Source organism: Hemitrygon akajei, chromosome 9, assembly GCF_048418815.1.
Source record: "Hemitrygon akajei chromosome 9, sHemAka1.3, whole genome shotgun sequence".
In the NCBI taxonomy this organism is placed as follows: Eukaryota; Metazoa; Chordata; class Chondrichthyes; order Myliobatiformes; family Dasyatidae; genus Hemitrygon; species Hemitrygon akajei.
Genome location: NC_133132.1, coordinates 168,903,399 through 168,918,068, shown reverse-complemented (window position 1 = coordinate 168,918,068; position 14,670 = coordinate 168,903,399). Strand labels below are relative to the sequence as shown.

The 14,670-nt window shown below is 39.2% G+C and overlaps 1 protein-coding gene across 3 annotated transcripts in view; it reads left to right on the top strand.

Annotated features, from left to right (window-relative positions):
- bach2b (BTB and CNC homology 1, basic leucine zipper transcription factor 2b) overlaps positions 1-14,670 on the top strand; it is a 332,889-nt gene that overhangs the window by 106,492 nt on the left and 211,727 nt on the right. For all 3 annotated transcript variants that reach the window (XM_073057476.1, XM_073057475.1, XM_073057477.1), the window contains exon 2: positions 6,043-6,151. In XM_073057476.1, the coding sequence (XP_072913577.1) occupies positions 6,116-6,151 (36 nt within the window). In that variant the 5' untranslated portion in view covers positions 6,043-6,115. The remainder of the gene's footprint in view (positions 1-6,042; positions 6,152-14,670) is intronic.

The window sequence follows — 14,670 nt, the reverse complement described above, 5'->3', positions numbered from 1 at the left end:
GAACTTGTTTAGAAATCTGCACAAGAGTAATTGTATCTTAAAGATAGATTTTAGAGTGGGGTTATAACCATATAACCATATAACAATTACAGCACGGAAACAGGCCATCTTGGCCCTTCTAGTTTGTACTGAACGCTTACTTTCACCTAGTCCCACCTACCCGCACTCAGCCCATAACCCTCCATTCCTTTCCTGTCCATATACCTATCCAATTTTTTTTTAAAATGCCAAAATCAAACCTGCCTCTACCATTTCTACTGGAAGCTCGTTCCACACAGCTACCACTCTCTGAGTAAAGAAGTTCCCCCTCGTGTTACCCCTAAACTTTTGCCCCTTAACTCTCAACTCATGTCCTCTTGTTTGAATCTCCCTTACTCTCAATGGAAAAAGCCTATCCACATCAACACTATTTATCCCCCTCATAATTTTAAATACCTCTATCAAGTCCCCCCTCAACCTTCTACGCTCCAAAGAATAAAGACCTAACTTGTTCAACCTTTCTCTGTAACTTAGGTGCTGAAACCTAGGTAACATTCTAGTAAATCCTCTCTGTACTCTCTCTATTTTGTTGACATCTTTCCTATAATTCAGTGACCAGAACCGTACACAGTACTCCAAATTTGGCCTCACCAATGCCTTGTACAATTTTAACTTTACATCCCAACTGGGCTGTGTTCCACCAGCATTTTGTGTGTGTTGCTTGAATTTCCAGCATCTACAGATTTCCTCGTGTGTCCTAAACTCAATGCTCTGATTTATAAAGGCCAGCATACCAAAAGCTTTCTTCACCACCCTATCCACATGAGATTCCACCTTCAGGGAACTATGCACCATTATTCCTAGATCACTCTGTTCTACTGCATTCCTCAATGCCCTACTATTTACCATGTATGTCCTATTTTGATTAGTCCTACCAAAATGTAGCACCTCACACTTACAGCATTAAACTCTATCTGCCATCTTTCAGCCCACTCTTCTAACTGGCCTAAATCTCTCTGTAAGCTTTGAAAACCTACTTCATTATTCACAACTCCACCTATCTTATCATCTATCTATCTATCTATCTCCACCTATCATCTGCATACTTACTAATCCAATTTACCACCCCATCATCCAGATCATTAATGTATATGACCAACATATATGCAAAATATACATAGTGATAGCAAAAAACTTGTTTTTATCTATAAATTTCTTCTTGTGTGAAATGTTGGAGGTTTGGGGAATTGACATCTGGCTTCTCCAAAATAGGCACAGGATCTGTTTGCAAGTAATTAGTCTCAAATTGATCAGGGGACAATGGTGAATTAAATAGACTTTGTACCATGTAGCATTGATAGTACTATTTATTGTATAATATTACACATAACTTACCACGTCATAATTCTAACTGTTAAAATTAGGTAATACAAAACAAAGGGTCAGAATGGGACATAAACTGAAACAATAAAGTTTGGAGATTAAAATGATTAATTGAATGTATGGATGAAAGGGATTACATCACTTGGGGAACTGTGATTAAGCATACCTGCTTGCAGTAAAAAAAAATGCCAGTTTCTGGGAATCCTGAGCCTTAGCCTCTCAGATGAGAAGAGGCATATTCAGGAGAACTTTGAGAATGCAGACTCCATCCACTAGGAATACACAGAAACCCAGCATAATCAACCAACCAGTGAGGATAACGTCACTCAACTTCACTTATCCATCACTGAACTGTTCCCACAACCTATGGACTCACTTCCAAGAACTCTTCATCTCATGTTCTTAATATTTATTGTTTATTTATTATTATTATTATTATTTCTTTTTCTTTCGTATTTGCAGTTTGATGTTTTTTGCACATTGGTCTTTCATTGATTTTATTATGATTCTTGGATTTACTGAGAATGCACGAAAGAAACAAATCTCAGGGTTGTATATGGTGACATATATGTACTTCAATAGTAAACTTACTTTCATCTTTGAACCCCTATACTACTGTCCTGCTTACCTTTCAAGTATCTCCTTACCCTCTTGTACACAATCAGTGAATCCCACATTGATCTCATTAATCACCTCACAACCATCAGAACTGGAATGAAAGCAAATTATTCTCGATCCCAAGGGACTGACTGAAAAGGAGAGGAGGCAAATTAAGCTTTCAAAAAGAATGTGGTCACAGAGTTATTGCATGTCATAATAAGAGCATTTCCTTCCCAACTTTCTCCTTGCAAAATAGAAAGTATTGCTATAATGGCTGAGATCATGTTGGCCTGATCCTCTGACGTGGACTAAATGTCACTATTATAAATGAAGAATGTGTCTTACTGGTTCTCCAAGTCCTGGAGTCCAGCACCTGTAGTGCACCATGATAGTGCCTCATTGACATGCCACTCTCAGGCAGGATGAGCATCACCTCATATTCCATCTGAGTAGCCCTAAGCTGATGGCATAAACATCAATTTTGTCCCCTCCCCCTTCTCTCTTTTTCTAATCCCCATCTGGCTCCTCTCTTACTCCTTCTTACAACCTGCCCATCACCCTGCTCTGGTGTGCCTCACCCTTCCCTTTCTTCCATAGTCTACTTTCGTCTCTTATCAGTTTCCTTCTTCTTGAGTACTTTACCTTTTCCACCCATCACTTCCTAGCTTCTCACTTCATCCTCCTTTCCCCCACCCACCTACCTTCCACCTCACCTGGCTTCACCTGCCAGCTTGTACTCTTTCCCCTAACCCAGATTCTTATTCTTTTATCACTCCGGTTTTCCTTTCCATGAAACATTGATTGTCTATTCTTCTTCATAAATGTTGCCTGACCCACTGAGTTCCTCCAGCATTTTGTGTCTGTTGCTCTGGATTTCTGGCATCTGCTGAATCTTGTGTTTATGACAGTGCTTCAGCTGCGCAGTGAAGAGGCGTGCCCCCTGAAATGTCACAACAGCCTCTTTCCCTATTTCCAATGGGGAAATATGTACTTGATCTCAAAAGATTTTGAATGTCTCTAACATCTAAAATAGAAGTCAAATATTAAGAAATATCTTTTAATTTAAAAATCTAATAGCTATAAACACTTCCAAGTGCTCAATATATGAAACAAAGATCTCGTATCCATAAAGCATAGGAACAGAAGTATGCCATTCAGCCCATCAAGTCTGCTCTGCTTTTCAATCCTGGCTAGTTTAATTTCCTGCACTTTCACACCTCACAGTGTTTGGGATTTACTTAGTTTCACTGCTGCTGGCCAGTGGTGTCAGTGGGAACCAGCAAGTTCTGGCCAGTGTCTTTGATCACCTCATACTCACTCAGTTTAAAAGGAGTGGTTGTGTTTTGCTATTGCTAGAGTGTCTATTTATATATCAGGTACATGAGCTCTGTATCGCCCAGCACCCATTTACCACGTGGTTGTGTCTGTGAGTTCATGCTGTTCCTGTTTCAGTTTTTCTCTTTGTATTCCACGTACTCTCTTAAGAAAAGTGCCATGCCGGTCTGAGTAATTAACACAAGGAATGCTTGAAGTCTCGGATTAGGCAAAGTAGGGCGAGTGTTGCAGTTGGAATAATGATGCCAGCATTTAATTCTTTCTGTGGGAAGTTGAGATACGATTGCACATAGGAACCAGATGGCATTCTGAAACACTATCATGGCTTCTGGAAATGCCAAATCTTCAGCATATGCTTCCATCAGCCAACAATCAGTCGATGTATATAAGCTAATCATATGTATTTATATCTGTTGTTTTTTTTTGTGTTCTTTTTGTTCGTTGTGTTTTTTATGTGTTGCATTGGATCTGGCGTAACAATTATTTCATTCTCCTTTACACTCACGTACTGAAGGCTGATACTCAACAGTATTGAATCTGGAAATTTCAATGAATAAAAGGAGTTAACTGATTTGTGATTGTTACTCTTGTATCACATATATATCATTTGGTTGGTGTCAAATATTGAGTTGCTTCTCTGCACTCCAGTATATCATGTTTAATTTTTATTGCGTATTTTTCAGTTTTTTCATCAAATTAAGATAATTAACATTTATTTCATACAACAAGCAGCATTAAGGTGTTGTACTTGGGAACACAGCTTCTTCACCCCTTCACAGCTGCACTCTTGTGGTTGCAACCTCTATGTCATTTACGAGTACAGCACAAGGGGTTGTATTTGGAAATCACTTGCTTTTGACTTCAAGCAGTGGCACAGCCTATTTAAAGAACTGCTAAGCTCATTCATCTGCTTTTCTCAGCCGTTTCCTTTTATTTTTAGCCAAATCCATCAGACTTGACAAGTGGGTAATTTGAGCCAGCAGAGAAGGCTTTGCTTCAGGTTTTTATTCACAAAGTAATTCTTCTCTTCCTTCCTGGGAAGCCACCGAACTTGACTTGATCTATTCAAGTGATCTGTTGAGTCATGTGAGATCTTGTACAGAAAAAAAACATACTCATGCAGTGTGGGCAGCAGTAAAAAATCTACTTAGCAGTAGTAAGGCAAAGGAATGCAGCAGATTCATACTTGTGTAAGTGGATGTCTTGTGTACCACAGGACTAAAGAGTTTAAAGCATTCCTTGGATAAACAAGATCCTGAGTAAGAGTTAAAGGAAGATTTTTTTGCATGTTTTAAAATACATCTTTGAAAGGACTATTTTCAATGTGCACTTTTTGTTAGGCTTGCCTTCAGCCATATCTTCTCAAACATTAGCAAAGTGCTAGGGTCCTTTGCATACAAAGTGCATACTTGTTATCATAGTTTCAGTCAAGGTGCTGACAAAATGATCCCTTTAAGGACATAGAGCATTCCAGAAGTGGATGTACTGCATTCTGTGTGGCCTGTCATTGCATTGTTTGAAGTATTGTTTTTTGCTGGCTCTTTCACCAGTGGGATAGAAAACAAGATCTTGCCCTACCCATAAAGGGCTAGTTTAGCCAGAATTGTCAAACATTCAGAATATTTAAAACAGTCATAGACCTTAGTAAAGTATAAAAACATTTTAGAATGCCCTGTATAAAATGTACAGATTAAGTAGGTTCACTTGTATTATAACACTGGCAAAGGTTTCATTTTTGTTTTGGATTTATTTGCACCCTCAGTTATCATGTCAAATGGATTCAGTATAGGATGAATGAGTAGTGTAAGCTCAGCTCATGTTAAGACCATCAGACTGTAAGAGCAGAATTTGGCCATTTGGCCCATTGAGTTTGCTCCTCAATTTCATCATGGATGATACTATATCCCCTCTCAGTTCAAATATCTTGCCTTTTCCTTGTGTTCCTTCATGCCCTGACTAGTCAAGAATCTATCAACCTCTGCCTTAAATATACCCGATGACTATATACCCACCTGTGGCAATGAATTCTGCAGGTTCATCACTCCCTGGCTAAAGATCACCAATCTGGCTAAAGAGACCCCTAAATAATAGAACTCAGAACCTGGTGGTAATAATCAGGGAAGTAGTGATTATAGAAATGTTCAGTGGGGTAAAAATTTGGTTTTCGTTGTAGCAATATATTGAGTGCTGTCCAGTTGTCATTGACTCATGACAACCCTATGGATAGTGTAGTTGTCCATAGGGTTTTCATGGATAGATACAGAAGCAGATTACCAAGCCTTTCTTCTGTACTGATACTGCTCCTGCCCAAGTTGGGACCTGGCCAGATTTGGATCATCTGTGTCAAAGTCCAGTGCTGATACTACTAAATGACCAGTCAACCTAATATATGCAATATAGAAATTCATATATTATGTTACACATCCAGAATTCAGCTTCTTTGGATATGATCAGTGCCATGTTGATAATAACTTATTTCTACTCAGTTTTTCCTTATTATTCAGCCGATATCGTCTCTGTTTCTGAGTTATGATTTTATTTCCCATTTTTGAGTTTGAATAGAAATTATTGCTCTCAATTGAACTGGGGAAGAGAAAGATTATCTAAAAGTCTTGTCATATTTGAAAGGCATTGATTGATTCAAAGTGCTGATCATTGAAGTACTTAATCATTGGGATTATGGGAAATGTTAATATAATGGGGAATGTTCCATATTTGTTTTTAATTCTGAACTTCCTTTCACAGGATAAGTTTGGAGTGGAGTCAACTTTATGCTGGAGTGAAAGCCCAGTGGAGGTGGGGTGATGGACTGTTAAATATGCACTCAGAATGTAGTGACTATTCAACCCTTGGGGTAGGTAATTTCTCTATAACTATTGTATACATTTAATGCTCTGTTGGACTATCTGTAACAAAAAAACTTGCATGTTTTGTGGGGATAAAAGAAACCTTATTTCTGAGGGAGTATTTGTATGTTTATATCAATGCAGAAGGGAATTTTTACGAAGTATTCTTTCTGGTGATGAACATGGGAATGAGAGGCATTTAAAACATTAGCAACAATGGAAAGCAATTGAACTGATTGAAATCAATATAGTACATGAATGAAAAGTTTCATCAAAAATAATCTGTTTCAGCCACTAGCTGGAGATGTAGTTCTCATGCTCTCATCCATATCCTGTGTACTGATTTTATATAGAACATTTTGGCCCAGAATTTGAAACAGACTAGATGCAAAACGATACCTGTTTCTCCTTCAATAGTTATTTCCTGGCCAGCTGAATACATCAAGCATTTTCTGTTTTTGTTTTAGATTTACAGTATTTGCGTTTGGGAAAAAAAAATTTGTCCCAGATTTTTTTGGCAACAGCACACTGTTTGGTGTTCCCCTACTGACTGAATTGCACTTACTTGAAGCAGATCTTTGAACAACATCTTGCTGATAGAGGCTGGCTCCAGCATGATCGGAAAAGCCTTGTGCAGCAGTGGGTCTTCTGGTGATAAGCACCAACAACTGGTGGATCCTGAACAAGCTCCACTCACTGATGCTTTGTCTATCATTTAAAACCCACCCCCTGCTTTTCCAGCTGCCAAAACTCCCAAGTGTTTATATTCAAATACTTAATAAAACAGATTAAAATGTGAAATGATTAATCTACATAAAACTATAGGAAATAAGATTGCCTTATTTGTCACATGTATATTGAAACATACAGTGAAATGTGTCATTTCCATCAAATCAAAGTAGTAAGGATTCGGCTAAGGGCAGCCCACTATTGTCACCATGCTTCTGGCGACAAAAAGCACCCACTGCTCACTAACTCTAATCCATACATCTTTGGAATCTGGGAGGAAACCAGAGCACCCAGAGGAAACCCACGTAGTTACAGGAAGAGTGTCCTTACAAATAGTGATGGGAATTGAACCGTGACCTTTTAGTTGGTGGTGTAAAGCGTTGTGCTAACTGCTACACTTTAATAACTAATGAATTATTTCATTAATTAAATTAAACCATATAACAATTACGGCATGGAAACAGGCCATCTCAGCCCTTCTAGTCCGTGCTGAACGCTTACTCTCACCTAGTCCCACTGGCCCGCACTCAGCCCATAACCTTCCATTCCTTTCCTGTCCATATACCTGTCCAATTTTACTTTAAATGACAATATCGAACCTGTCTCTACCACTTCTACTGCAAGCTCGTTCCACACAGCTACCACTCTTTGAGTAAAGAAGTTCCCCCTCGTGTTACCCCTAAACTTTTACCCCCTCTTAACTCATGTCCTCTTGTTTGAATCTCCCCTACTCTCAATGGAAAAAGCCTATCCACGTCAACTCCATCTATCCCCCTCATAATTTTAAATACCTCTATCAAGTCCCCCCTCAACCTTCTATGCTCCAAAGAATAAAGACCTAACTTGTTCAACCTTTCTCTGTAACTTACGTGCTGAAGCCCAGGTAACATTCTAGTAAATCTCCTCTGTACTCTCCCTATTTTGTTGACATCTTTCCTTTAATTTGGTGACCAGAACTGTATGCAATACTCCAAACTTGGCCTTACCAATGCCTTGTACAATTTTAACATTACATCCCAACTCCTATACTCAATGCTCTGATTTATAAAGGCCACCATACCAAAAGCTTTCTTCACCACCCTAGCCAAATGAGATTCCACCTTCAAGGAACTATGCACCATTATTCCTAGATCACTCCGTTCTACTGCATTCCTCAATGCCCTACCATTTACCATGCATGTCCTATTTGGATTATTCCTACCAAAATGTAGCACCTCACACTTATCAGCATTAAACTCCATCTGCTATCTTTCAGCCCACTCTTCTAACTGGCCGAAATCTCTCTACAAGCTTTGAAAGCCTACTTCATTATCCACAACGCCACCCATCTTAGTATTATCGGCATACTTACTAATCCAATTTACCACCCCATCATCCAGATCATTAATGTATATGACAAACAACATTGGACCCAGTACAGATCCCTGAGGCACACCACTAGTCACCGGCCTCCAACCTGACCGTTATCCACCACTACTCTTTGGCATCTCCCATCCAGCCACTGTTGAATCTATTTTACTATTTCAATATTAATACCTAACGATTGAACCTTCCTAACTAACCTTCCATGTGGAATAATTAAAATTATTAAATACATATAATGAATTAAAAGTAGTATGAATTTCATTAAACTTGTTTTTTTCCTTCATAGTTATTCCCTTCCGTAGAAAAGAATGAGGTTATTGAACTACTGCCAAGTCTAACCTTGCACAAGTTCAGCGGGCATACTCCACAGCTTAAATTTTGGGAAATGGCAGTACATCAAAAGTCCTTTCCTGTTTGTTGAGAGTATTTAAGGGTGGTGACCGAAGGTGCACTCAAAAGAGATCTCCTTTTAAAACTGTGGGATTAAATATTTGGAGTTGTGTTGGGCTTAGAAGTTCCTTCACTCATAGTAGTGGAAAAGTTACACTTGAGTTACAAAGACTGATAATGAGACAGGTTGTAAGAAACGTGAACAAAGAAAGATAAGGAATTATCTTTCAAGAAGGAGCTAGATAGGTATCTTATGGATAGGGGAATCAAGGGATATGGGGACAAGGCAGGAACCGGGTATTGGTAGTAGATGATTAGCCATGATCTCAAAATGGCGGTGCAGGCTCGAAGGGCCGAATGGTCTACTTCTGCACCTATTGTCTATTGTCTATTGTCTATCTTCTTCAAGAGTGATGCATTTGATAAAAGCTGATAAAGATGGGCTAAATGGATTTTGTGCATTAGCCAGTTTATGAATGAACAACTTGTGAATGTAGAGGTTAGTACTGTGTCTGAAAGTGACTAAAAGACAGGGATCAGAGGACATAAGATAGAAATGTTATTATGAATGCTTTGCAGGTGACCTTAAGCCCATTGTTGTGCAGAACATGATAGATTTTGCAGGTTGCTGTGTTTGTGTACTATCAGACATGTTTCACAGACAAAGCTGATGAATCAAACATGTGTTGGTGGAGAAAGGTGAAGGTAGTTATCAGAATCATCTGTTTGTCTACAGGTGGTAAACATTAAGACAACACGGCCGTGTAGCGGTTAGTGTAATGCTATTACAGTGCCAGAGACCCAGGTCTAGTTGTACCACTGTTTATAAAGAGTTTGTATGTTCTCCCTGTGACCACAGGGTGCTCCAGCTTCCTCCCATATTCCAAAGATGTACGGGTTAGTAGGCTAATTGGTCACATGCTTGTGATTGGGCTCATAGGACTAGAAGGCTCTGTTACTGTGCTATATCTAAATGAATAAAATAAAAAAAAATTAGTTTAATGTTTTTTAGTCACTTTACACAGCATTTCTATTTTGTTTTTATGATTAATGCCCTTGAAATTTACTATTATTAGACAATGCTCGGAACTAGGAATGGAGATTATCTAGCTGACGATAAGATTCCCAGTTACTTCAGATGCAGAGACACAGGATGATTTTTGAACTTTAAACCTGTGCTGATTCCTAGTTTTTGTCTTGTGTGTTGATTGGCTACTCTACAGGGAGAGGTTTTTTTTATTGAGAATGGTAAGTTCAGAAAGTGACCACCCTTCCTCACCTGACACAAGTTAAGATAACTAACATTGATACTTGAGATGGAACTCTTCTGTCCATGGTTGACAGGAAGCTTCCCAATTGCTTGATAATAAGTTAGCAAAATGAACAAACGAATGCAAGCTGTGATATGCTCAATAATGGTTCATTTGATTTCAAATTGGATTCATTTTATTAGTGTACAGGCATAATGAAGCCTTGAGAGGGCAAGTGATAGAGTTAAAAGGTTCACGGTTGATGCACTCCTGGAATGTAATGAAGCAAAGCAGTAAATGGAATAGAATAGATGAAATGACCTAGTAAACAGGCCAAAGACGGGTATCTCTTATCACACCCAAAGAAGAGTGCATTTCAATTGCTATAATAACAACGTCAACATGATTAATTTCATGTTAAGGAAGGTCAACCAGAATGTAGGGAAGAAAATTTTATTTCAAGGTAACTGGTCTAAATAATGTAACACACACAAAATGCTGGAGGAACTCAGCAGGTCAGGCAGCATCTACAAAAATGAATAAACAGTTGACGTTTTGGGCTGAGTCTGAAAAGGGGGAAGATGCATGAATAAAAACTTAGGGGAAGGTGATGGCTGAGGCCAGGTGTGGGAAATGTCATGGGCTGGAAAAGAAAGAATCTGAGCGGGTCTGGGTGAGTACGTGGTCGGAGATTCAGGGCAGCATCTCAACGATTGGCAGGAGAATAGTGTTTAGTAGGACATGATAGACAATTTTCTAGCTAGGAGCAACTGAAGAAAATTGGTAGAAAAGAGATTGATGATGATTTTTATGAATGAATTAATGTGCTGAGGATTATGTGATACAGCGACACGAAGAGAAAAGAATTCATATAAGATGACTCAGAAAGGGACTTGACAGTCTAGACAATACAGTGATGCAATTAAAGTTTAGGATCCTCAATTACATAGCTGGAGTAATGAAATGCAAATCCATGAGTGATTGCTAAGAATATTGCTAAGGTCACCGAATTATAGGAAAGATATCAATACAGTTCTGGTCACCGAATTATAGGAAAGATATCAATACAGTTCTGGTCTCCGAATTATAGGCAAGATATCAATAAATTAGAGAGAGTGCAGAGACGATTTACTAGGATGTTACCTGGGTTTCAGCACTTAAGTTACAGAGAAAGGTTGAACAAGTTAGGTCTCTATTCATTGGAGTGTAGAAGGTTGAGGGGGGATTTGATCGAGGTATTTAAAATGTTGAGAGGGATAGATAGAGTTGACGTGAATAGGCTGTTTCCATTGAGAGTAGGGGAGATTCAAATGAGAGGACATGATTTGAGAGTTAGGGGGCAAAAGTTTAAGGGAAACACGAGGGGGTATTTCTTTACTCAGAGAGTGATAGCTGTGTGGAATGAGCTTCCTGTAGAAGTAGTAGAGGCCAGTTCAGTTGTGTCATTTAAGGTAAAATTGGATAGGTATATGGAGTGGAGGGTTATGGGCTGAGTGCGGGTAGGTGGGACTAGGCGAGATTAAGAGTTCGGCACGGACCAGGAGGGCTGGAATGGCCTGTTTCCGTGCTGTGATTGTTATATGGTTATATAGTAATATGCAAGAGCTTCACAATACATTGTTCAGACTCCTTATATATTTCATTCTTTGGTAATTGACCAGTGCAAAGTGATATGATGAAGGGATTTCACATCTTCAGTAAATTTTGTAGTTTTACACAGTTATAAATTTAATCTAATTGAATGCATTACTGTATAAAATTCCTCATGGCTGCTGCATTAGAAGCGGAACACATAAAAGATGCTGGAGGAGCTCAGCAGGTCTGGCAGCATCTATTAACTGCCCTGATGAAGGGTCTCAGACTGAAAAGTTGACTGTTGATTTCTTTCCATAGATAGTGTCTGAACTGCTGAGTTCCTCCAGCATTTTTGGGTGTGTTGGTCAAAATTTCCAGCATTTTGGTTGGTCAAAATTGCAGAATCGTTTGAGTTTCTGTATTAAAAAGGTGCTATTAATTAGCAATTTTTTTTATTGTTATATATCAGTTTGCACGATTTGCCAAAATTTTTGCCTCTCAGATTGTTGTAGGTTCAAATTCATAGCAGAACACACAATCTATGGAGACACTTCAGTTTAACAGGGAAAGGTTGAACAGATTGAGGGGATGGTAGAGTAATAAGGGCATAGATAGGGTAAATGCAAGTGGGCTTTTTCTATTGAGGTTGGATGAGACTAGAACTAGGTGTCATAGGATAAGGGTGAAAGGTGAAATATTTAAGGGGAGCATGAGAGGGATCTTCTGAGAGTGCGGAACAAGTTGCTAGTAGAAATAGTGGATGTGGATTCAGTTTCAGCATTTAAGAGAAATGTAGATAGATACATGGCTGGGTGGGGTATGAATAGTTATGTTCTGGGTGCAGGGCAATGGGACTAGGCAGAGTAACTGTTTGGCATGGACTAAATGGGCCGAATGGCTTGTTTCTGTGCTATATTGCTTCTTAACTCTAGTAGTGATAGAGTGCTAAATTATTATTGGTGCCAGACTTAAAACAATATATTAGTCTAAGGCAACACAGACAAAATGCTGGTGAAACTCAGTAGATTCGGCACAGCCAAGAAGGGCCAAAAGGCCCGTTTCTGTGCTGTAATGTTCTATGGTTCTATCAGGCAGCATCTACTGAAATGTATAAATAGTTGACATTTTAGGCTGAGACCCTTCTTCGGGACTGAAATAGAAGGGAGAAGACGTCAGAATAAAAAGATGGACGGAGGAGCAAGAGGCTAGCTGCAAGGTGATAGGTGAAGCCAGGTGTGTGGCAAAGGTAAAAAGCTGGAGAAGAAGGACTCTGATAGATTATTTGGAAAATCATCCGTGTCCGTGAGGCTTTTGCCTTAGGCTAATTGACCACTATATTTGCCTGCATAACTTGAAGTGGCAACACTCAGTTGAAATTCATTTGCTGTTTTGTGTTTAAGGATGTTAGTTGGAGCTGATAGTTTTATTATTCTTTCAGAATCCATTCCAGTTGTTTCCTTCACAGTAAGCACTGAAAATAAAGAAGGAAACAGAATCAAATACCTGTTTAGGAGCTTTTAGATTTATAACCTTTTAGCCCCCATTTGTAACTAAGCTTTAAAAAGTGGAAAAGTGGTTGGTCTAGTTCACATGACTGAGAAGCAATGACCATCTTCATCGTAAAGCCCGTAGGTGTAATCTGAACACAAGATTCTACAGATGCTGGAAATTTTGAGGGGCACACACAAAGTGCAGAAAGAACTCAGCTTGTCAGGCAGCATATATAGAGATAAATAAACAGTCAAGACACTTTGGGTCAAGACCCTTCATCAGGACTGGAAGGGAAGGGGACAAAAGCCAGAATAAGTAGGTGGGAGGAGGGGAAGGAGTACAGACTGGTAGGTGATGGGGGGAGGGAACTACTGGAAGTTAGGGAATCTGCAATTTGATTATAGTGTAATTATAGATTATGTTTACAGTTTAAAGTGACCGCATATCATAAATAAAGTTGTTCTGTTCTTCTTAGCTAATCAGTAGAACTAACGGACATTGATACTAACATAGATAGATAGATAGATAGATAGATAGATACTTTATTCATCCCCATGGGGAAATTCAACATTTTTCCAATGTCCCATACACTTGTTGTAGCAAAAACTCATTACATACAATACTTAACTCAGTAATAATATGATATGCATCTAAATCACTAACTCAAGGCATTAATAATAGCTTTAAAAAAAAAAGTTCTTAAGTCCTGGCAGTTGAATTGTAAAGCCTAATGGCATTGGGGAGTATTGACCTCTTCATCCTGTCTGAGGAGCATTGCATCGACAGTAACCTGTCGCTGAAACTGCTTCTCTGTCTCTGGATGGTGCTATGTAGAGGATGTTCAGGGTTTTCCATAATTGACCGTAGCCTACTCAGCGCCCTTCGCTCAGCTACCGATGTTAAACTCTCCAGTACTTTGCCCACGACAGAGCCCGCCTTCCTTATCAGCTTATTAAGACGTGAGGCGTCCTTCTTCTTAATGCTTCCTCCCCAACACGCCACCACAAAGAAGAGGGCGCTCTCAACAACTGACCTATAGAACATCTTCAGCATCTCACTGCAGACATTGAATGACGCCAACCTTCTAAGGAAGTACAGTCGACTCTGTGCCTTCCTGCACAAGGCATCTGTGTTGGCATCTGTCAATCAGTAACAATTGAGTTGAAAGAATGAGGTTTCTTACTAAAATGATAACTGTGTGGGAAGAACATTTATCTCTTGGGTGAAGCAAATTCACACTGAGGCTTCTAACAATTGTATGCACTGCATTTGGTGCTCATGGTGACGTCTCCTCTAGACAGGAGATACCAAACACCAATCCGACGACTACTTTGCAGAACACTTACACTTGGTCTGTAAAGATGACTTGAGCTAGCAGTTCTCTGTCCCTTTAATTCTGCATCCCACTCCCACTATAATCTCCCTGCCTTTTCCCTCCTACTCTGTTCCAATGAGCCAACCTAAGGTCACGAAGCAGCCTCTCATCTTCCGACTTGACAATTATACAGATCTCAGGACTTAACATTCAATTCAACAATATCAAATTACTTGCCTTTCTAGTTTTGTATCTGCATTAGACAGTTCAGATCCAAGTTGATCAACCAGAAATGTTCATTAATTTGAGCAACATATACAAAATGCTGGAGGAACTCAGCAGAACAGACAGTACCTACAGTGCCTTGAAAAGTATTCAGCCCCCAATGCTTTGTTCACATAAGTATTATAAC